General features: G+C 45.5%; 1 protein-coding gene across 1 annotated transcript; it reads right to left on the bottom strand.

Annotated features, from left to right (window-relative positions):
* Positions 1-28: 28 nt before the first annotated feature.
* LOC112463988 (protein gooseberry-neuro-like) lies at positions 29-23,345 on the bottom strand. Its single transcript, XM_025030725.1, has 6 exons — positions 23,294-23,345; positions 20,457-20,770; positions 15,867-15,978; positions 1,578-1,774; positions 589-1,021; positions 29-302 (listed from the first exon to the last, which is right to left on the bottom strand). Exons 1-6 carry the CDS (start codon positions 23,343-23,345, stop codon positions 76-78), a joined length of 1,335 nt encoding a protein of 444 aa, XP_024886493.1. The 3' UTR covers positions 29-75.
* Between the last annotated feature and the right edge of the window lie 994 nt (positions 23,346-24,339).

Genomic DNA, 24,339 nt, shown 5'->3' with positions numbered 1-24,339 from the left:
TAATTGTATACAATAAAAGTATGCACAACCTTCGGCGCATCATTTGTAATTAATCTCTGTACAACAGCCGATCGGCTAAAATATTCCACCCACGCTACGGTGATAATTAAGCTGAGCGTGCTGAGCGTAATCGTAACCTTGGTCGTACCAGTCCGGCGTTGTACCCGCATTTGGAGTACTCGGCTGAGTACTCTGAGAGCTCGCGTGCTGATGACTGCCGGTGTGTCCCGGGCCATACTCGCCGCTCTGGAAATGATTGAACTGTCCCCAACCGAGCTGCGCCCTGGACCAATCGGCATTACCTGGAAGATCAATGACGAAATATAGATCATATGCTTTCTCTGATGTATCTTCGAGCTTGGTGGAATGTCGGACACGTAAGATTTTGAGTCAAGCATTCGTTATGTATTGGCATTTCAAATTCAAAATTCGCAACTCTACACTTTTATTTGTTATTAGAGATCCATGGTAATAAAAGGGTCTCAAAAAAATATTGAAAACATGAAGGCATCTTCAGCTACACTATATGGTCTTTCGATTTCTTCCAAGAACCCGGAAACTCGCAGATGTCACGAGGTAGGTACTCACCGGCGTTGTGCGAGAGCGACGTCGGCGCGCCGTGCGCGGCGGGTGGCTGCATCGTCGATACCTGTGCGAGTTGCACGGAGGCCGCGTGCGCCGGAAGCGAGCCGATATGACCGGAAATGGTGACGGCGTGCCCCTGAAGGGCGCCGCTCATCGTGGTGGGCACCTGGGCCATCGTGCTCGCCATTTGGGCGACCGTGGTGCCGCCGGGGATCTGGTGGACGCCGCTAGGCGCCTGGTGCAGCGTCGTCGGGCTGTGATGCAACGTCGTGGGTACCTGCGGTATTCCGCCCGGCATCTGCGGCACCTGCGGTATCTGAACGAGCTCGTGGCCAGCCGCGGCGTATTGGCAGGGTGTCAACGGCAGATTCGCCACCGAGTGCGTTATGCTACTGGTGTGTTTGCGGAGTCGCGCCCTGCGATTGCTGAACCACACCTGAAACGGTGCGCATGACACTTGGCGGTTGCACCCTCGCGATGGGATCGATTTGATGGGAAATCGCGTTTTTTACTCCGATATTCGCGCTGTATGTAATGTATGTACAGCGCGTGCAAAATATCCCGGCTTTTATTGCTTCCTCGAATCTCTTATACGGCCGTTCTTTGCTCTTTCTTGGGTTCACACTTGAATTATAATCAACGTTACTCAAATAACTTATAGAATATTGGTCAGCAAAATAATTTTTATCTACAAGACATCCTTTATAGAAATTTAATACTGTAAGTGATTATATTTGGTTAGTAATTAATTACTTATTTTGAGTATTAAAATCATTAAAAACAGTACTTTTAATACTCGAAATAAGTAATTAATCACTAGTCAAATAATCACTTACAGTATTAAATTTCTGTAAGGGATAGATATTTTTTAAAATTGCTTTTAACAAGGATTGGTAAAAGAATACCGGAAATTCTCTATTTGAATTGTCATATTCAATGTGATGTACTTTACGTTAATGTCGACTACTAATGTTATGCTAACCGATGCTCACCTGAATCCTCGCCTCCGTCAGTCCGGTTCTCTGAGCTAATTCCTCTCTGGCGTAAACGTCTGGATATTGAGCTCGGTGGAACGCAGCTTCCAGCTGTTCGAGCTGTTCGCCGGTAAACGTCGTTCTGCTTCTGCGTTGCTTTCGCTTCAGTGGAATGCCCGGCTCGCTTTCCGTGTCAGAGTCGTCACCGCAGCGACCTAAAGACCATAAAAGTGACGATCATTGTCTCACATTCAAGAAATTCAGAGAAAAGTATTCGAGAAATTTAGAATGACGTCTGAATATCCACGAACGACTTGTCGGAAAGTCTTTTATAGTTAAATCTAATTAATGGAGTTCAGAAATCGCGGTACGAGTATATCTCTTAAACGTAATTAACGTTGTCTTAATTCTGCAGTTATTAATAAACAAGGACATTTAAGAAATTAAATCCAAAATATGTATAATATAATACATATGTTCTCAACACGTCGGTATTACTACGTATTCCACGAACGCTTCTATTTTAGATGCAAATTATTAAAGTTCGTAGAATCGTATACCGCTTCGGTATTTTATCGTTAAAATGAGAAACTTCCTAGTTTTCTCATATCGCGAATTTTCCAATCTTTTCCTGCTCTACGGAAACTATTAATTGATGAAAAATAAAAATCTGCGACAAAGTCAAATATAGAAATACCATTTACGAATCGATTCGCAAATTATGAGCGTATTTGCAACCGGGAAGATTTTCGCGATGTCGAAAACGATGGCGATCCTTTAAATTCCGCGGCGATTATTAATTGGTGTTAAAACGGCCGTCACTGCTAATCGATAAATCGTCGAAAAAGCCGCTCTGTCACTGAGCCCGCCGTTGCATCGCCGATGAACTCGCCTCTTTCTCTGAATGGTATATTGATGAGACGAGATGATCATCATTTGTATAATACGCGTATCCGACGACGGCCATTCCGCACAGTCATCGTATTTCCTACGGCTTAATTGTTTCCTACGATTGAATTCAACAGGTTTCACCTAATATTTCAGAAAGAGTCCCAGCGTATCGTCACAGGTTTATTCTCATAATTCGTCGTGCAGCGAATAATGATTTATAAAAATATTTTATTTCGTACATATCTTACGTGCCAATTGAGTCGTTTATCAAAATGAATTGAAAAATCTGTATTCATCTTTTTATGTAAATATAACAAGAATTCTGACATATTCTAATTTAAAGTCTTTCCAATCTATCTCTGCTTGCACGAAACAACTTTATGCGTTCTGCATACGTTCGCATGTATACTACATATATACCGCAGTCATTAAAGCATCCATAAAGTGCTCGTAAAAGGCGAGCAATGGTTACCACCGTGTTCACCGCCATCTTGCCTCGTTTTCATAGTTTTGATATGTTTTATGATCGACCACTTTTTTCAGTGGAGGCCGGTTGTTTCTTGAAGAGTTTATCGTCGATGATATAATGATAGTCTCTTCGTCTCTTTCTGTCTATAAAAATTTTTCCGCTTATTATTACGGAAATTATACAATTTATATGAGACAGCGTCTAGAATAACTAACAACTTAACAAAGACGCACTCCGCTAATGTATATATCTTATGAATCAATTTTTTATTTCAAGAGATTTTTTTCTACTATTATAATATATATGTTGTCTAAAGATATTGAGAATCTCTTCTTGAAAATTCCTTTATTCTTCTCAGAATTTGAGCACACATTTTCCGCCGTGTACGGCCACTTATCTTAAATTGAAGTTAATCTTCGCGTCTCGAAACTTATTTCCCATAGAAAGCCCAGTCTTTCTACCCGAGAACGTACAATAACGTCATGCCTCAATTTGCTCAATCATTCGATAGTTAGAATTAAATCCTCCTCGAAGAATCCTGCGAACCTCGTAATATCCTCGCATTCAGCACTTCGTTCCGTAAACATTTTCTATGCGATACGCTTCTACCTCCGTGTCATTGATAACTATTTGGCTGAAAGAACCGGCAGCTCGTGCGTCCGTTTTTCTAGCAAACGAGAGAAAAAGAACATGTACACACAAACACGTATATGCAAAGAGGGACCATCGGTAGAAACTGACCGGGCTCTACCTTCGCCAAAATATTTACTCCTAAGTCGACTCCCTCCCTTTATTGTCCCACAATCGTCCCATTGTCGCTCAATCGAGCGTTCCCGTGAAAGCATTGTCCCGATCGAAGCCGGACAACGTCGTGCTTTCCTTGCCATTCTCGTCTCCGTTTCATCTGTTACGAAATAACATTTAATCTCGATGCGCACGATTTTATTCGCTCGGTCGAACGCACGCGGGAGCGCAACGGTGAGCAACGAGTGGCTTGTTGTGACGTCCGACAATCCACCCCGGCACAACGAACGGGGATTAGCTCGCTCTTTTATTTGCCCACTTACGCCAGCGCGCTATCGTCGATTCCGCGATGCGGAATTAAACGGCGACGACAGTAATTCTATTTCTTACGCCGTCCGGCCGGCCGTTCAGCCGATTTTTCGTTCGCGATCCGCGTTTTACGAGCTAACGTTCAATTGAGATCGCCTGAGGTCTCTTCCTCGAACTATTCGGGGATCCCAACAAGAAAGAGGAGATTGGAGGAGATTCGTATAGGTCCGTAGATTATTACATGTACGATCTCGACGTAAAGCTCAAGATTTATACAATAGCTCGGATTTAAAAAGAAAATTTGAGACAATTATTTTCCCTAAAGGAATTATTAAATCGCCTAATTAGAGAGGGTACATCAATTTAATAAATATGGCGTTGATCCGTGCACGATCAGGTCCCTGTTTCTATTAATTAAGAAGCTAAAGATGAGCGCGAAAAGTGGAATCGAGCTTTTAACCGAGCTACGTCGTCGCCAGGTCGAGAGACGCCTCTGTCTCATATGGCGTTTGTGGAAATGTGATTCGCGCAAAGGAAGATCGACAGATATCTTCCCGAGGAACCTGCCATTTCTCTCGCGTACAGTAGAACCTGCCCCGAATCTTGCCGGCGCACAATGGAGGGATGCTCTTTCCTTGCGGTTTTCACCTCGCCAGGCGGGGAAATGAAAACTAGCGGCGGCGGGTTTCAAGTGTACAAGAAAACCCAGCGGCCGTCCTTTGAGCCTGACTCCATTCTACTTATTGTGCGGCGTTACATTTGTCAAAACGCAATGTGGCCTCTGTGTGCATGGAGGCGGATGCGCCGGCATCTAGTCGAACTTAAATAACGCCCGGAGGCTTTCAGCGGAGGTAGACAAAAGCGGATGCTTTTCGGCGTCCGCAGAGATTTCGCACAACGATAGTGATTAAGGATAGTGTTCTCGTCTAATGACGTTCGATATAAATAAAACGAATTTTCCGATTTCAGGAGATTCCCGTTCCAAGTACAAATCTCAAAACGCTGATCGATTACGGGGTAATTTTCACTTTGCAAGAGCACGCTCGCTTTCTAGAACGGCATCGTCGAGCGGAAATGTAATTTTCGAATAGAAGCGAGTTCGACTTTCGGTGTCGATGCGACAAATGTTACTGGAGAGGAGTCATCGAGCTGACTGCCGCGCACTTGCAGTCATCGCGCGTCTTCAGGTGCGTTATGGAAAAAAGAAAAAGAAAAAACGATGGACATCTTTCGACGTTGACTATCGTCTCCCTCTTCTCGCCACCTGTGCGGTGACGACGAGGCCGGTGACAGGAATTTAAACCTGGGTTCCGTCACCTTTACTGTCTGTAGATGCAACTTGTCTCCGGGCTATTCTCCCATTCTTCCGTTTGTCATACCGAGGAACGTGAACGAGCCGCCAAAGATGCCGCCAAAGGGAGATCCTCCGCCGTTTGACGGTCGCCGGAAAAAGGTCACTTCATCACGTAACCACCTTTATCTTTCCAGAAGATGCGCGCCGCGCGATTAAAATGCACCGAGGACCACGGCCTCGTACTCCTTTCAAGAAACGAAGGTGAGACAGTGTGAATCGCGCGAGTGTATATCGCAAAAGATGCTGGGGACAGAGGAAATCGAAGCACGAACAAATTACTTTACAGTCGTTTACACATGCAGGCATCTAAGAAGTTTTGAGATTTTTCGTAAAATTCTCTGCGTAAATTCTTGACATGCAAAATGGCCTTATCAAAATTATACCTTTGCATTATATAATCAAAATTGTAATGCCTGTTTCCTGTGAAAAGAGTCAACATTACGAAATTAGGTAGCTTTCTGAGAATCTTAAAATGTTTTTAGGTTCCACGTATTTTTATCAAATTAACTTTTCAATTAATGATAATGAGCTTCTTATCTTGGCATGGTAAATTACTAATATGCAATATTCACATTCCTGTGAATCATTCCTGTGGTCGTCGTTTAGGATTACAGACTAAAATCTAAGAAGAAGGAGATATATCAGAGTCTAACACTCCTATATTTATAAACATTAATATTATTTTGCAATCAAAATTGCAATGTCTGTTTCCCGTGAAAGGAGTCAACGTTATGAAATTAGAAAACTTTCTGAGAATCTTAAAATTTCTTTAGGTGCCACGTATTCTTTCAAATTAACTTTTCAATTAATGATAATGAGCTTCTTGTCTCGGCATGTTAAATCACGAATATGCAATAGTCACATTCCTGTGGCCAAGCGTAAGGATTACAGACCAAAATCTAGGAAGAAGGAGATACATCACAGGGTCCTAACACTCCTATATATTTAAGCGCTTCGGCACACCTTCCGCTCTTCTCGCTCAAGCGTCAGTCCCTCGTTGTCGGGACGTCTACCCGGCGCAGATATCAGTGCGACTAATTATCAATTATCATTATTGGCTCGTTCGGTCGGCTTCTTTTCCCGCGGCACCGCGCACCGGCGAGACGGGGGTGGCACGGAGCGCGGACCAGGTGTGCTCCTCGGCCTCCTCGCGCGCCGCGGGGACGTTCGAGAGAGGCAGGGCGGCGGTGTTCGGCGAGTCAGCATTCCTTTGCGCGGCCTCTGACATCGGCGGTCCTCTCAGAGGGCTCTACCCGTCTCCCTTCGATCCACGGGATCCCCGTCCGGTTCTCCTCGTCCCGCTCCTACCGGCGCGGCCGGAAGAAAGAAGAAAAAAAGGTGGCTCTCTCTGCCCGTGAGCGCGAGCAGGAGGCAGGAAAGATCGAGTATTATGCGCGCGTGTGTGTATATGCGTGCGATCGTTTAGGTGCCCATATGTCGGACTTGTAATGAGAGAACGAATGCGCTCCCCGTCGGGACAGGGAGGCGGGCACTCGATGAAACGCTTTATAGATTATCGCCCCGGCCCACGCCATTGTTTTATCGCGCGCGCGGTCGTCCTGTTAGCGCGTCGGCGCCTGGAAATGTCAATTATGCCGCGGTGTGTAATTAAGCCGCGAGTCTCTCCGTGTCCGAGACTCGTTGGATCATCACCGGAGCTTGACCTATCCGTGGCGACCGCGGCCGCCCTCCCGTCGCATATCTCTCATTTCGCGTCGCTCCTTCGTAGAGAGCTGGGAGAGCTCTTTTACATAAGAATCTGCCGCCGCGACGAGCGGGGCGTTTTGAGAATTTTGTGGTTTTATGAATTATTCTGTTCGAGCCCGAAGAGAGCGAGGGTGACACGTGTTTTACTTTTACATTTTCGTTGTCGTTCCTCATTCAGCGATGATGTAAGATCCGGCGGGAGCCGGGGCGCTGTCGACGAACGACAAGCGTTATGCATCGGCGGGTGAATTATACCAGCTTCACTTCCAGGTGATCCCTGTCGCCTGCATTATAGCGCGAGCGCGCGCCTCGGGACCGTCGTTGGTTGGTTCCGTTGATAGGCACAATCAATATCGGCCTCACGAGGATGAAAAGCGGCCGATCGGGCCGTGAATAGATCGCGTGAAAAGACGCGTGTAATCAATTACGGGGTGAGGAGGGGGAGAGGGGGGCGGTCCCGCGGTGTCGAGAGCAAATATCTCATTCGTAGCAACGTCATCCAGAAATGTGCCGGTCAGCATCCCCGCTGCGTGTGCGTTGCACTCGTACACGCGCGTCCTGTCGCGGTCGCCTCGTTCGATCGCACGTACGCGCGGCCCCGTAATGCCATCATCGCCGTACCATCCGTAGCGTACGCGAAGTCATTTTGCGCGATTAACACGTTGATCGCGGAGCGAGATTATCGTAAATACAGCGAAATGACTCATGCCGTTATTGTTAACGGCGAAAGCTAAGGCGTTTGCTCTTGAAACGCTGTACATCGTTACACGGTAACACGATCGTCAGAAAGTACAATAGAAATACAAGATTCGCTAGTTCAGAACGTATAGTATCCAGGCATGGAGAGTTTGTTTCGTCGATCGCCATCGAACACGCGCGAGCGATCTTCCCCTGCCGTCTGCCGTCCGTCGGCGCACGGCGATCGAGATGGGTGGGATCTGAAATCGGATATTTAGCGGGGACACTTGCACCAAGACATTCGAAGATATAACACACGCACAGTTCGGTGGGCTTGACGTTCCTCCAAAGCGGGGTGGAGTCTACGCCGAGGATCACGACACAACGGTCACCCCCGGGGTCGCAAGCAGCAGATCGGTTGTCGCATGTAGATCGCCGCCGCTTTCCTGCGCCTCCCTTTTGCTTTCCGCGTGTCGAATCGGCCGCTGAATGGCGGAAAAGGTGCCGCACCTCCGTAGGTTATAAATCTAGCCCTCCTCTCCCGGCACGGCACCACCTTCCCACTCCCGCCGTTCATGGGGGTCCCCGGGATGCGGTGTGTGAGGTCCCCTAAATGGTAACAAATGTCCTCAAAAACGCCAACAATGAGCCTGCGAAGCGGTTGACATTCGTGAGCCACGGTCTGTCTTCCTGTCAACGCCCGTGTATACGCGCCGTGCGTGTGAGAAACGCGTAAGGGAGGAAGAGGAAGAGGGACGAGAGACCGGTAGTCGGGTACGAGGGTTGTGTGTGTGTGCTGGACCGATCTCGATGACAGTTTTTCACCGGTACAACGACGGGCCGCTAACAATTAGGCCGCGTTAGGTACTTCTCCGAGGCAGCGATCTCTCGGCCGGCGTCGTCGTCGTTGGTGGTCCGTGTAAGGGCAGTTGTGATGACGGTGCACAGTTTTTCTTTTATTTGCCGGAGTCCCGTTCCTTTCTCCACAAACAATCGCCTCTCGATTATGACTCTGAGAATTATTATGTATTCGTCCCCGTACCCCACACGCAAGTGCAATGCGGACGGAAATAAAGAATTCACAGAAGATGTCCTGTGCGTCGATCGACGATCGTGTATACCGAGCTCTCGATACCTATACATTTCTTTTTCTTATTAGTTTGCAGTTTAATGAAGATTTGCTTGAGCAGCATTTTTCCTACGTTCATAACACAGGCCTCAAGTGAACGTTGACAGCGTCGTGGTCAGTTTCGACCTATCCATTGACCTGACCACTAAAATTATGAGGTGGTTAACTATGCCTCCCTCGGGATGAAACGAGCTACCGCGCTCATTATTTCGAAACCGCATTGCTGGTGGCCTTTTTAAAAGAGCACAAAGGTGCCGACTTTTTTTTTGTTTCGATATCGACAGCACAGATGGAATTCAATTTGTGTAAATTTAATGCTGAGCGTATTCTTCGAAAATATGCGGTGGGAGGAGTATTCTTTGAGTTTTCCTGGTGCTGAATTGCCGCGTTCTTGAACACTTTAAATGACACGAATCACACGAAAGATTTTGGTTTATTTCTTGAAAATGTCAAGTTTAATATATACAGAGATTACAGAGAAAAAAAGTGTCAAATCAAAACTTATATGCTCAAATTAACGCGTTCATTCATACACAACAATCTATAGTCTTCTTATAAAAATTTCAACTTTTTTCTTGGTTGAATTACATAAAATTACTTCATTGAAGCAATATAATATTATATCAAGATTAATTAATTTCCACGTTGAAACTAAAGATATTTTCAACTCAAGAATATTCTTTTTTTCTGTGCCACGATTCTTGATCATATGTAAGTCTCAATGATACTCTTATCACGCATTTGCAAAAAGTATATTGCCGTTATCTTCACAAGCATAAATACTTAAACATAAAAGATATTTTTTTGCACGTTTGCGGATGTACAAGTTGCAAGTAGGTGTATACGTTCGCAAAAATACTCGAGTACAAAGTCCCTTTATAGAATGATCGATTGATCGTCCTCGAGCGACGTTGCTGTATAATTAGCATTTTTTCCGTAACATGCGCGCGAGCCTCGACTCTTAAAGTGTGCCCGATTAAATCGCGGCTTAATGAAAGAGAAGAGTACGACGAGTTGCGCCGGGCCGAGAAACGAAAGGGGTGAGGTGGCTCTCAGAGGAAACGACAGAGGCGATGCGGGGAATTAAAGCGACAATGTAGTCGTTAAGTTTGCATCTGCGCGCTTCATACCTTGTTGCAATTATGTCTCAAGTGATTAAGATCAAAAAGCTGATATCTAAACACATCTCCGACATTTGAAATGCTTCTTTGCAGAAGATCGACAAATAAAATCACTTATACGCGAATAATTAATAAGTACAAAAATAGTATAAAGAAATAATACCGTTGCTTTGTGTAAAAACATACATTTAAATTGTAAATCGAGATTATACAATACTAGCTCGCGGGTTTCCTCGAAAAAAGATGTCACGATAAGTTGGGCGTAAAATGTAAGAGTAAGTAATTATCAATCAATCCGAAGGGATTATCCCGCATAAACTCCGGACTCCTTCTTAATTCAATCTGAGGGATAAAGCCGCGTCCGTAAAGACACCCGTCGTACGATACGGGTATGTACATCGCTCTCGGAGGATTATACGCTCGCGTGACAAGGATCGCGTCCACGGATCCTGCGGCCTGCGGCCTGCGGCCCGATTCGTGCGGCGCATTAGATACACGCTTTGATATCTGCAGCCCCCGACGTTCCCGGCCCTCTGCTGCTCCCTTTCTCGCGTCCTTGCGTCCTTTTTCTCCTCGCCCGCGTGTAATCGCTCACTGACTCCTCTCGCATTCCTCATCGCGTCGATGTGTCGACTCTCGAACCGCGATGTTTCGCAACTCTCCCGGAGATAAGGATTACGAACCGTGGAGCGACAAAGTGTCATTGCCCGATACGACGTTGATAAAGCGAGGAAGTCGTGAATAAATTAGAGGGATATGTGGTTGATCTCGTTTCTTTGCAAAAGTTCTCTCTTTTTTTTCTTTACAGACCGACGTAAAAATAACGCGCCGCAGAATCCAAACTTGATCAGGAAATATACAAATGTTTTTTTGATAGTCCAATCAGGTTTTACGTTATTCTACGTGGGCAGTAAATTTAATTTCTACTCGTCGAGATGATCGATTCTACTTCGATACACGGTAAAGCGAAGGTAAAGGAGGGTCCACATTATCGAGCAAAACCGCGAGCCGAACTTCGCCGCGAACCGATCATGCGTCCACATTATCGAGCCGAACCGCGAGCCGAACTTCGTTGCGAGCCGATCATGCGTCCACATTGTCGAGCCGACGGACTCGCGCGAGGCTCGCGAACCTCGAATCGAACATCAGTGCGAACCATCGCGTACTCACCCCACGAATCTGCAAGGATTTTGATGATACGCGGTTTGGCTCGCAGTGTCCCACCAAAAGTCGGTATTCTGACGAAACATCAAAAGATGCTTTTTATGATCAGATTATACGCTTTCTCGGGTGGTAGACTGGTAGTTAAGCTTCGAGCTAGACAAATAATGACAAAAAACAAAAAATGAACGATGAAAGAAAACGTGAGTAATTGCCCAGTCGCTGTATTTGATTCTATCCACGTATGTGCAGTCTACACGACTACTGGTAGACAAAATGGAATGGTCTGATAAAAAATGTTTAAAATTAATTAGTGATTATGAGCAGAAAAGATTATTATATACGGGACGCTAAAAATCCCGAACATTATAACAATTAAAAAAATGCATATTTATATTTACAATCGTATTTTTAACGTTGCAATATATATTATAAATTTATTGCGTATTTATCATAGATTTTTAGAGTATGTTTGTGCAATATTAAATATAGTTGGTACCACTCTAAATATAGTTTTATGGTTTGAAAAGGAATTAAGCTTTGAATACAAGAAAATAATAAAAGCACGCATATGTATACACATATTTAGTCGTCTTTTCCTGTTCTCATACTTTTTTTATAAGAAGAAATAAGTAAAGAACTCGAATGTGATAGTGACATGTGCAAAAAAAAGATGACGACATTATTGGCATCTCTGCAAAAAGAAAAAGCAAAAATAAAAAAAGTATGGAAACAGGAAAAGGTGAGTGAATATATGTATATGTGCTTTTATTATTTTTCTGTATTCAAAACTTAATTCCTTTTCAAACCATAAAACAAAATTTAGAATTAATATTGCATAAACATACTCTAAACCTGTGATAAATACGCAATAAATTTATAATATATATATTGCAATGTTAAAAAATACGATTGTAAATATAAATATGCATTTTGCATACATGTATTAAAAATTTATATAAATTTTATTATAAATTTCAATACGAAATTTGACTTCAAAAAATTTTAACTCATGTTCGCGGTTCGCGATGGAGTTCGATTTGAGGTTCGTCTGCAAGTTCTGCTCGAGGCTCGGTTCGGGACTCGGTTCGCGGTTTGGCTCGATAATGTGGACCCTGCTTAACACTAATATAACATGCAAATCACCGTTTTTAGCGCACTAAGGATCCATCCCGATATTATCGCGGCTTCGAAAGATCTTATTGACTCTTCGCGCGCGGCTTGATAATAGCGCGCTGAGGCAACTCGCGACGGCCGAACAATGTGGACGTCGGAGCCGGCGCGATGTAATCTGCAAATTTGATTGCGAATCATGCGAGCGGGGCGTCGGCAGCGCGTAAGAAAAGGGATCCCGGCGCGGTGTGCGCCGAAGTGTGCTTAAACATCAAAAACAGTATCCCATGAGCGTCGGCGGCCGCGGCGGCGCATTCCCGATGAGAGCGATCGTCGATCGTCGATACAATCAATAAACCTGATTGTGAATCACTTAGCGGCGTTGTTCATCGCGCGGATATTCTCCCGGCCCGATCTCGCGTCGAAGAGAAAAAGATCCGAGAAAGAGAAAGAAAGAAGGAGAGGAGGAGGGGGGGGGGTGAAAGAGGAAGAGAGAAAGAGAGAGAAAGAAAGAGGTGATGCGAGAGAGGGATCAGAACGAATATACATATTATACACGTGTGTCGGTGCAGCGCGAGAGGGGCGGGGAGGAGGGATGGTGCAGGGGGGTGGGCAGGACCCATTAGGCTAATCCCTCGTCGGCGGCCGAGGCCAAAGGAACGGAATAAGAAGGAATAAGAAAGCCACAGGCTACGTGTCATTCCTGCTTGCCTGCCGACACCTATACCCTGACCGACACCTCCGCCATACTACGAGTATATCCGTCCAGAGGTGCTCCCTATCACGATTGCCCCCTCGCTCCCTATTCCGCGCCGCGCGCGCGCGCGCGGCCAGACTCGCCCGTAAGTTATTCAACCGCACGGCAGCGGCGCCGACGAGCGCGATAGTAATTCACCCTTATCTGGAAAGCGGCATGAGGGAAAGCGGAAGCTTGATCGAGCGGCTCGAGTTGGCCTTTCGTCGAAGTCGCCGATATTCACCACGCGCGAAATAAAAGTGGAACCAGTCTCATCCCGCAGACTTAATTATTATTTTACATTTTCGTTAAATTAAGATTGACAAAATGGTATCTTGATAATTCGCTAGCAATTGCGCACAAAAATCCCAATCGCCTTTTACGTATCCTTCTAAATAGATTTACTGAACTCTTTTTACTTAATAAATTTCTGTGAAAACTATTCGTTTTGTAACGGCACTCGCGATATTTTAATAAGTGCCACTTAAGTGCTTCTTTTCGTTTAACACTGATGACAGGAAGTCGTAAAGAGTCACGTCCGTTTCGGAATTTATTTATTTTTCACGGTATACGGTGAGAGACGTCGCTCTTGTCTCTCGAAATTCGCACGAGCGAATTGCGGCGCAACGCGGCGCGGATAAATTGCATCGCCGGCGCGGCGCTTTAATTCGGCCGCGGATCGGCGTTAATCAATTTTACCGACCGCGAAAGCGGTTAATGACGAATAAACGGCGGCGTGAATGAGATCGGCGTGTGAACCCGCTCGTTAAATAATTATTCATTTTTACACCAGGCCCGGCGCGGCACGGCAAGGACGAGGGGCGAGCGGCCGAGATTCCTATCATTGTAATTTTGGGGGTAAAAATTATGGAAGCGCGTATAGGGCAGTTACACATCGCGAGCGGCGCGCATAATTAACCGCGTCGAAACCGATATGCATCCGTAATTGACGGTTTCCGCGCGGTTTACTCGTCACGCGATTAGCGTTTCCACAAAGGCGCCTTCTTATTGGCGAAATTCGCGCCCCGATTTAAGACACGTTAATTATTGTTTTTCGAAATTTATCGACTGCTTCTGGTTATTTATGACCGCGCGATATTTTTTTACCGCCGTTCCGTCTCCACGCTCCGGTCTCGACTCGAATCTCATGTCCAAAATGAATCGTGCTAAAACGATCACTTGCGCGAGATATCTACGTGAAACGATATGTGCGCGCTGCGAAAACCAATTTGCGCGATTAGATTGATTAAAGAATCGTCGCGGGGACGACGGGCAGGGGAGCCGCGAATGAGCACCGCTGTCGACGTGTGGCAGGCGGCCCGTTTGATCTCCGCGGGACCCTCGCGGAGCCCCTGGGCCTTGAGGCCCGCTCTTGCCTCTTGGCTCTCGAGACTCTTTCCTCACATTCTCGACGGTCCGCGATCGAAGGATCTTTTCTCGACCCCGGCAGCATCCTCGCCCGCCTGACTTCTTAAGACTTTGGGACACCTGTAACCGCTAATTCCACCGTGTCTACCTGTATCAATCACGAAAACAGATTCCCGCTTCGCGTTTGGAACATGTAGCTAATCGTGCGCGCCCGCGGCTTAAGAATCGGGATATTCCATCAAAACGAGATCTCGATCGAGAGGCTCAATGGGAGGTATTTATGATTAGAATCATGCGATCTAATAAATTTATTTGTAACTTGCTATATAATTTTTATTATTTGCAAGGAATAGTCATCGTTCGTCGTATCGTTAAATTTTAAAGCCTATGACTTCACATAATCTTTGAAATAATCCTTTATAACTCGTGTGTATGCAACATAATTTATAAATTTTATCATAGATGTAGAATAAAATAAACTTTTCAATAATCAACTTTTTTATCATCAAATTAGATGATAAAAACAATACGTATATGCTTATCAATTATATCATCAATTATATCATCAATACACATTAGAGATTTGTGTTCATTTATTTTGGCAAATTGCAAATTAATAAAATTATTTTTATATTCTGTATCTCTAAAAGAATAAGGAAATACTAAAGAAAACATTGAGATCCGCTTAATCTCCATAAAGATTGAGATTCGCTTCGAATTCGTCAAAGAGTTAACAAATTGCACAATTTTCCGCGTATTCAGAAGCATTGTGGGAAGTTTTATTAATGCCTTCGAGCAACCACGCATCGCGGGATAAAACCGCATCACGGAAATCTCGGAAGGAGGAAGGACGGGACGAGGGACGAAGGATAAAATATCCCCGCGCCCCATAAGATATTGACACTTCTGTAATCCGTTTGTCGGATGTGTGGGCAACCTGGCTAATCCTGCTCACGCCCACCGGAGATTAAATCCTGCCGGTCCGCCGACTCGTTCGAGCTAACTTGGTCCCTAACAGCGAGGCGCTTAAGGCCCCGGTATATATATATATATACGCTCGCGTACGTCAAACTGGGTCCACAGGGACCGGCGGAGGTTAAAAGCTCTTGATGCCCCTCGAGACGATGGATCGCGCGTCTCTCGTTCTTTTTTTTTTTTTCTTTATCTTATCTTCCTCCTGCGTTCCATATTTCTCGCGCGATATCGCGCCGGCACGGCCTTTGCTATATTGGGCCCGCTGCGCGGACTTCTTTCTCGCTGCTGACAGCCTAAAAGGGTAATTAACCCTTCGACTGTCCGATGGGAACTTTACGCGGCTTTCGCGCTATTTCGTGTGCTCGTTTTGCTTCTCGCGAGCGGATAACGATCGCGTAAAGAGATACTCGGATTGGCTGAGAGTTGACGTCGACTCATCGATTTGGAATTTATTGGAAAATTCGTATACGGATCGTAATGCGCGTGTAGAATTTCTTAAGTGAAACTTACAATGAGTAAAGGGAATACAAAGAAACTCACAATCAGACTTACCGCCGCCTAGTATGCCATTGATAGTGTAATCCTTCTTTCCGTCATCTCCTGGTCGTCCACCCCGAAGAAGCCTGCTAATGGAGCTGACGCTCGGTGGATCCGAGAAACCCTCCTGCGTGCAAATCAAGCTACTTATTAACGAACTACATATAATTCAATTTATTGCCTCATTACTAAAACCACTGGTTGTAACTTATGATCAGCCTAATGAATACGACTCGATCTCGATTGCCTTCTAAAAGCAGAAAGCTAGAAATCAAATCGAATTATTTCGCGATTGGAATTATTCAACGTTGACGGAACCGGCAATCGTTTGCAAAGATTCCCCATTATAGGATATATAATTTCCGTAGATATAGACAAACGGCGGTGCTATTATTATGATAATGATAAAACAGTTCTATCGCGTTTTGTTTTCGCATTAAATTCGCGTAATTTCCGCGTAAAAACATTTGCAATATCCCGGATAGAGATTGCTATAGGCTTACGCAAAACCTTGTACGTTTCCGTGTCGATCGAGGGAACAGGGATCGATCGATCGTAGAGTTATATGGCGTCGACGACCCGCGTGTGGCATTTGCAACTGCAGGCTACTGCACTACAATTTGGCGCGATTATTTTCGTGTCGGCATATACACATTTGCGCCGCGCTGAGAGAATCGGCATTATTATACATTGTGCCCCGGCACCGTTATACGGTGTTCACTAGAATTTCAGACTCGCGGGATCCAGGTTGCTCAGTGACGAAACGCATAGATATAATTATGGAAAATAAAAGCAACATTTTCAACGCGATCGGATTTTGTTACGTCATTGGCGCAGGTAAGATGCGAACGATCGTGATGAGGATCCCAGGAATCATCGACAAGAGACTCGTTGGTTATTTGAGGAAACGTATAAATTTATCATCGTATGAATTCCACGCGAAATAAATCAAATTAATACGACGAAGTAAAAAATAAAATTGTTTTAATGTTAAATATCATTTGATTTTTCACTTGGCGAGTAAGCTCTCCTAAAATCATTTCATGGTATTTATGGTGAGTGAGAGATTTGCCTCGAATGGCTTTGATTACTTTGACTGTGATTGCGGTTTAATTATACGTGCGACGTGAGACAAATGAATTATCAAGTGTAAGTGGGATTACTGCTTAGAATTAGGATTGCTGGTTAAATTACTGCGACGAAGTATTTGTCATCTTCAGCATTCTTGATGAGTGGTTGAATGGCGAATCGTTAGCCAGTTTTTAATCATATCTCCGGAATACGGAGAAGAATTCGTGATTCAGCAAACAATCATTCGCGAAATCCGTTATTCTGGTTTGTGCGAAAGACTGGACTCTCTTCCTCTGCAACTGCAGTGATTTTGGCGTTAGTCTTGCAGTGTACTTCTAAGTGACCGTTACGAGAGGCCCGTAACATCACAAACGGGATCTCCGTTGAGCCATCATCTTCATCGTAATAATTGCAGTTTCAACGATTCCAACGCGGTTGCTGATGGATGTCCGCCGCAAAGTGAGCGATCCGTAGAATCACCACACGGAAGTATAATAGCGATCAAGTATAAGGTATCCAATGTCCGATCCAAGCCTTTCATATAAGTACCTTTCGTTCCGTAGAAAATAATATACATTATACACGGCGTTTAGAAGAAACATATGAAGATGACATTTAAATCTAATTTTTAAAAAATATATTAAACGAAAAGAAAAATTGCATTCGTGGTTTATTGAGATTTACGATGTTTCAAAACTCGACCTGTCGTTCTTTGTGATATAAAAAGCAGATTTATATATAATTTCAATATCACGATCAAGATCAAGATTATTCAGATCGAGTCCATTTAACTGAGATTGCATGAGATATATATTGGATGCAGAGTGCGCGGGTCATAAGCTCGTATAAAGTTTCAAAGATTTCTTCATATCTCATGATTCCATATCGGGTATCGAGAAAACTTCGTCGCCACACCTACCCGCGGCGATCGTCCCGCTGCGAAGCCGCGAAAATCTCCGCACGTACGCACGCGCCGATACCGATCGGCGTTATCGGCGCGGCGATCGAGTGCGTGCCGAACGGGCGATTCGCTAAAGAGAACGAGATAAATAAAGAAAGCGCGTGGTAAAGATCGAGTGAGCATTATCCTGCGAGCCAAGGTGAAAGAACTGCCTTTCGCCTTTGCCGAAGATTTAAAAGGGGGAAGAGCGGGTGGAAGAAGGAAGAACGCGAGGGAGAGCGGGCGATTCGAGGAGCGGGAGAGAGAGAGAGAGAGAGAGAGAGAGAGAGAGACACGGGGAAAAAAGAGAAGAGAAAAAAGGAAAAGGGGGTCGTCGGTGTCGATCGCTATCTGCCGGATCGCCGATCTCAGAAACAATAACGATCCTTCTGCCCGGTGGTGGCTGAGGCGTCGGGTCCCGGGCGATGACAGGAAAGAGAGAGAGATAAACGTAGGACCCGGCGAGGCGGCTTGGACCACGGGAGCGACGAGGAGAGAGAGGCGCCTTGCGGGCCTCGGGGCCCCAGGAACGCCCCCTTCCAACATTAAATGCCGTATTAATGCCGGCCACGACCGGCCTGCCTCCACGACTGCAACGGCGTACGTGTTCTCGAAACCGTTTCTCGTTCCTCCTCTACGCGACGGCTCTCTCGTCGTCCTCTCGTCGTCTCGCCCTTCGTAAATCCGCCGTCCGTGCCCGCTCTCCTTTTTCGAACGGTGTTTTCGGCGGCTTCTCTCTCTCTCTCTCTCTCTCTCTCTCTCTCTCTCTCTCTCTCTCTCTCTCGCTCGCTTTTCCTCGCTCTCGCGAGCTCTCTTTTCTCGCTCTCTCGCCTTCACGTCTTCTTCTTTATCATCGCTTTCTTTCTCTCTTTCGTTCTCTTTCGCAGACGCTCCTCCACTCTCTCTCTCGCGCCACTACTCTCGTTTTGCTCATGCCTTGCTTTCTTCCGCACTCGCGCTTTCGCTCTCGTTCTCTTTCTGACTGGCTCTTTTACAATCTTTCTTTCCCTTTTCCTCTCTCGCGTGTATTTTTGCACGCACACTCGTCCTCCGAAGATTGATACATTTTCTCCTTATTGTCGCTCTCTTGCGGTTGATATGCACGATGCGTCTTTTCGGACAAGATTTATCTCTCTATCGAGTAGGTCGCCCTCGGCAAGGGAGAGGCGTTTCGGCATTGAAAGGGGGACAAGATATCCCATCTTATCGGAATTTCGCACGGTTTCGGTTTGAGAACCGTCGTCGATCTTATCGCGGAGACACGTAGATATATATTCGTGGCCCCCCTCCCCCGAGATCCGATACCTAATAACTTTTGTTGCTTCGAGAGAAGAGTGCTACCGAGCTAGACGATCGACATGATCGCAAATAAAAGCAGGACGAGCTCGGGGGTCAATAAGGATTCACGTCGAACGTGACGAAGCCGTATTAAATAATCAATTAATTTCCTAATAGTTCTTGGTGACACCATCTTCTGCTTTCATCCTCCTCACGTGGTATAAAGTATTTTTACTGAAAAAGTAGTTAACATATTTAGATCGAGGACAGCAGGACAAGAAATCATTCTCACGTAATATAATTTTTGCCGGTCAGAAACTTTCAATTTCTTGTATATTTATATTCTCCTTACATTTTATAATTTACCAACGCCTACTTCGATAGCAACTCATAATTAAATACGTCCTCAAAGTCGACGTTGATGTCGCGTGAGTAATTAATCTTCTCTCTCATCGCGGTAATATCTTCCTCGAGCATCGCGTACGAACGGCGTTTCTTTCCTCTTTTTTTTTTCTTATTCTTTCTATCGGAAAATCGTCAGGGGACGTTATACGCCGGGATTGGACGGTGCAACGCGGAAGAGATAATTTACGGAAAAGCACATTTGCATACTCGAAAATCGAGACGCGGAGCGGAGGTGTTACGCCAATGAGGCGTGGGTGTAGACGGCGGTCAGTAAAGTATTAAAGGACACGCGAGTCGCCTCGGGCTGCTCACGTACCCCGCCGCTCTCGCCTCTCGTGCACAAGATTAAAAAGCCCCATTGAGCATGATCTCCGAGAGAGATAGAGACACACACGAGTAAGCGCGCAGAAAACGTCCACCACGTTCGATCGAAGGGGTCGAGCGATGGCTCGCGGGGGTTTTCGCGGACCGGAAAAATGCCCGCGTGACCGGAATAATGAAGCAGCAGTTTGAGAGAAATCGCTATTTTACCTTCGTATTCATACAATCGTGGCTTCGTGTCTCCCTCTCTTTTTTTTATTATACATAGCGTCTCCTCTTCATTTATTTAAGATTCTGTTTTCCGGAGGGCTTTTATAACGGGGATCTTATTACCGTTCTCTCCCGAATCTCCCGATATGTTATTCGAATAATTACAAAATAATAAAGAATTTTTATTCGACTTAAATGGCTATCTTTCTTGATTATAATCGACGATATTAATTATTTCAATCGTAGGTTTTGGTCCTTCTCCATCGACTTTTGATGCTAATATGTAAGCATCAAAAGTCCTCTTTAAAATCACTGTAAAGAATTTATTGCAAAAAAATATAAATTACAGAATAATTACGTAAACGATTTCTTCCGCTCACCTTCATGAGTTTATCCCTGATCTCCCAAGAAAATATTCCCGGATTGTCCCTCTTTAACTCCTCGATCCTCGCCTCGACTTCCGGCGTGGCCACTCGCGGCTTGCTGCCGCCGATCACGCCCGGGCGAATAGATCCGGTTTCCTGATACCGATTCAGGATCTTCGAGACGCAGCCGTGCGAGACTCGAAGCTGCCTGGAGATCACGCAAGGACGGACTCCTGCGGCGGCCATTTCTACGATTTTCAGACGGATGTGATTAGGGAGAGGTCGCCCGTTGATGAAGACCCCACCTAGCTGATTCATCCGTCCTTGTCCTGCAAAAAGAAACCGAAAAATTAATAAAATTCAAAAATTGGACCCACAATTATTAACAATTGCAAAATGTAAAAATTAGAGATGTTTAAATTTAAATTAATGAACATACATTGCAATCTTAAATTCCAAAGAAAATTTTTAAAAAGCACACATATCGGTCATAGTATTATGAATATCAAATAGACGGATGTTTATTTCTCCCGGAAAAAATTGCGGAAACGCTCGGCGAATAATCGCACGTGGTTCTCGTTGGAAAAACGAAGGGAACGGGCGTGGAGGGAAACGCGGTTTCGCGAGCGGCCGCCCCGCGGCCGCGCAATTGCGGTGATTGAGCTTGAAATTAACGGCGGAATCGGACCGGGGCGCAAACATGAAATCAGATAACAGGAGCGGCGTGCACACTCCCATACCGGTGCGCCGGGGATACCAAAAACACGGCTAACAGCCGTAAAATTGAAGAAGTTATGCGCGCGAGGAGGCGTGCACCGGGCCGTTTCCAGCACTAACGAGTATAAAGCCGGATCGTTAGTCGAATTAGCCACCCTACTGTACGTGACATTAGCTCCCGTATCATCAGGCCATCCCGGGGTAAGAGCTCGCGCGCGGTGCCGCGCGCGTAATTACTATGTTTACGCATTACGGACGCTCCGTGTACACAGAGAGCGAAGAGACGGGTAATTATAATAATCGTCTGACCGCGCGCGCGCGCGTACGGCCGGAACGACGACGGAATCTCATTGTCGACGGAAACGCTCGTGTCGGGCCATTCTCGGATCGACCGAGGATCGGCTGAGAATCCCTTTCGAGGGATTCCCAGTTAGCTTTCGGCCGATATTAACAACGGTAATCGGCGCCTTTGTCACGCCGACCTGAGGATGGCCTGCTCTTGCGTCGGGACGCCTTCTGAGTCTTCCGTCTCGGGCGTCCCGCGGTGCGCCTAGCAAAAATTGTCACGTCTTGCTGTAACTGCGACTTTTGCGTCGCAGATACTTTAACAGATATTTTATGAACCTACACGTTTTGCCTATTTAAGGCCGGTTGTTCCAACCTGCTGGTAAACTAACTAATAGTTAAATCATGTATATGTCTTCATTTTTCCTTTAAATTAGACAAAGATAGACGTGTGATTTAATTAGTTGGTTTACCAACAGGTTGGAACAACCGGCCCTTAATAAAATTAATGAGATAATTTGAAGAATTTGATGATTAATGCATTCTTAATAATCCCAGTACTGAAATTACAATATTTTTGTAATGTATATCATAGGTTTTGACATTTACCTTCTTATTATTTTAAATAACAATTTTCTCAAATTATACAAGCGGTTATTTTTTCATTCATTTGTCGAACTGTAATCGACTGACACGGATCTTGGATTCAGATAAAAGCAGCGATCACGACATGTGATCACATTACCTATCATTGCTAACGATCTGATCGCTAATTATCTACTTAGCCAACAGGATATATCGTTTCGACAATTTGCGGTTCGCGTTACCGCGATGCGTTTCACACAATGCGCCTAAGGGAAAATTCTGTCACGCCTAATAAATATCCATGTCCAATAGCGGGGCGCGATTAATATCAAATGTAGATTTGTCTTATTCAATTTCGTAGCGCGAGCTCGTATTAAAGATGAATATCAATTAAATGGCGGCGAAGGGGAGAAATGTTTAATGTATGGCCAGGCGCGGCGCGAACGCGCGTTACCATTTAATTTACGACGGGGATCGCTCGCTTTGGACAGGATTGATTTATCAAAATCACACGGCGGTACGATCGATCGAATGTGTGTTAATGGCGATCGTGACTGAATTTAATTATCGTCTTAATAACCGAGCACGAACGTGACGATTAAGCGGCTGCATTGTTATCGAATGTGGCGTTGCGTAAATTATTTAATCGCAGTAATAGAATTTTCAAATGCGACGATTAACGTCAGCAGTTAATTCGACGCAAATGCACCCTTTTAACGCATGCTGTTATTATACGTACGAACACGCGGCGTCAGAGACGCGCGCGCGCGCGCGGCCAGATAAGATCTGAGAATCGCAATTAAGAAATGCAAATCGCGAAACTATTTCCCATTAAAACATTTATGCATTATAATCATCGGGAATTGTATTTGAGCAGCACGATTCTAACGATTATAACTGCCACAGTGTCTAATTAATTTATTTTTAAAAAATTGATAATCTATGCAGCTGAGCTTTGACCGTCTAAAGATTGTGTGTTTTCTTTTTCATTTATGCGGTAATTTATTTAACATTCTCGTGAGAATTTCTAGCCTTGTCACGAGGTCTAACCTTTCGTAAAATCGACTCCCGAAAAAGTTCTTATTATTTTTCCAGCTACTGTATTATGAAATCTTTTTGATAAACTTTTCTATAGAAACGTGAAAGAGGGAGAGGACACCTCAAGTTTTACTAACAATAAGCGCCTGTCGCCGTTCATCATTTCGCTAATATGATTCTGATTCAATTCGACGATCGTTTTTTCGTTTTTTTCGCCGTAAACCAACCTTGGAACGGATATCCGCCAAAGATGGGCCTCATCCCGCTGGTAACGTCCATGCCGGTGGTCCTGGTTCTCGTTACGTTATCCGAGTGACACAATTATTCTCACACACACTAACAAGGGAAACTCTACTCTCGCCGCTCTTGAGCGGCGTCCAGAGAGCGCTCGTCCTTCGCGCTCGCCGCTCGCCCCAAAAGGAAAAGACTCTTAGCCGAGCCAGATCCAGAGGGAGGAGTGGTCGCACGTTTTGGTCCCAGGTCCCAAGCAGACACGGATGGTCGAGTGGGAACTCGCAGGAGAGAAAGAGAGACGAAGAGAGGGGAAAAAAAAAGAAAAATGCAGAACGGACTCTGCCGCGCGCGCACGGAAGGAACAAATAAAACGCAGCTCTCTTTCTTTCTCCGCGCGGTCTCTCCGCGCGTATAAGGGGGTGAAAACGGTGTTTAGCGCGAAGAGGGCACGGTCGCCCTCGAACACGGGGGAGGGCAACGTCGCGATCGGGCACGTTCCTGAGGCCGGGAAAACAAGAAAACGAATCGGCAAAGCACACGTTGCTTTCGTTACGAGGGGTACTACGGCAATAACGTGTCAGCTGTGGGGTACCGTGTGTCCCGTGTGTCTCTCCCTCGAAAGAGAGAGCACCGAGGGGGGCTCACGTCCGTACGTAGGAGCGGAGGGGCGGAAGGGAGGGAGGCCTCCGTGATCTCTCTCGCTGGGACTCATGATACCAGTGGGGTCCCACTGCTGGCTACGCCCTGCCACGTGGTTGGCAAACGAATGCCGCACAATGGGCGGCTCTGCCCACGGGGCCGCCCACGGAACGTGTCGTCTCGCGGAGGATTGCATCTCGCGCTGTGTGTATCGCTGCTACTGATACGCGTACGGTACACCGGGGAGACGATAGCGCGATCGGCAAGCGAAGTGATTGGCGGTCGTTGAGTGAATTTCGGATAAAACGCGTCGTTTACGATGCAAATTTTGAATCTTTTAGGTACAGTGGGATAATTCGTCGTCCATTAGACGGATGAGATACAATAATACGCTCTTTTT

Source organism: Temnothorax curvispinosus, unplaced genomic scaffold (assembly GCF_003070985.1).
Source record: "Temnothorax curvispinosus isolate PA1 unplaced genomic scaffold, ASM307098v1 QBEX01013816.1, whole genome shotgun sequence".
Classification (NCBI taxonomy): domain Eukaryota; kingdom Metazoa; phylum Arthropoda; class Insecta; order Hymenoptera; family Formicidae; genus Temnothorax; species Temnothorax curvispinosus.
This window is presented reverse-complemented; position numbering and strand designations above follow the sequence as displayed.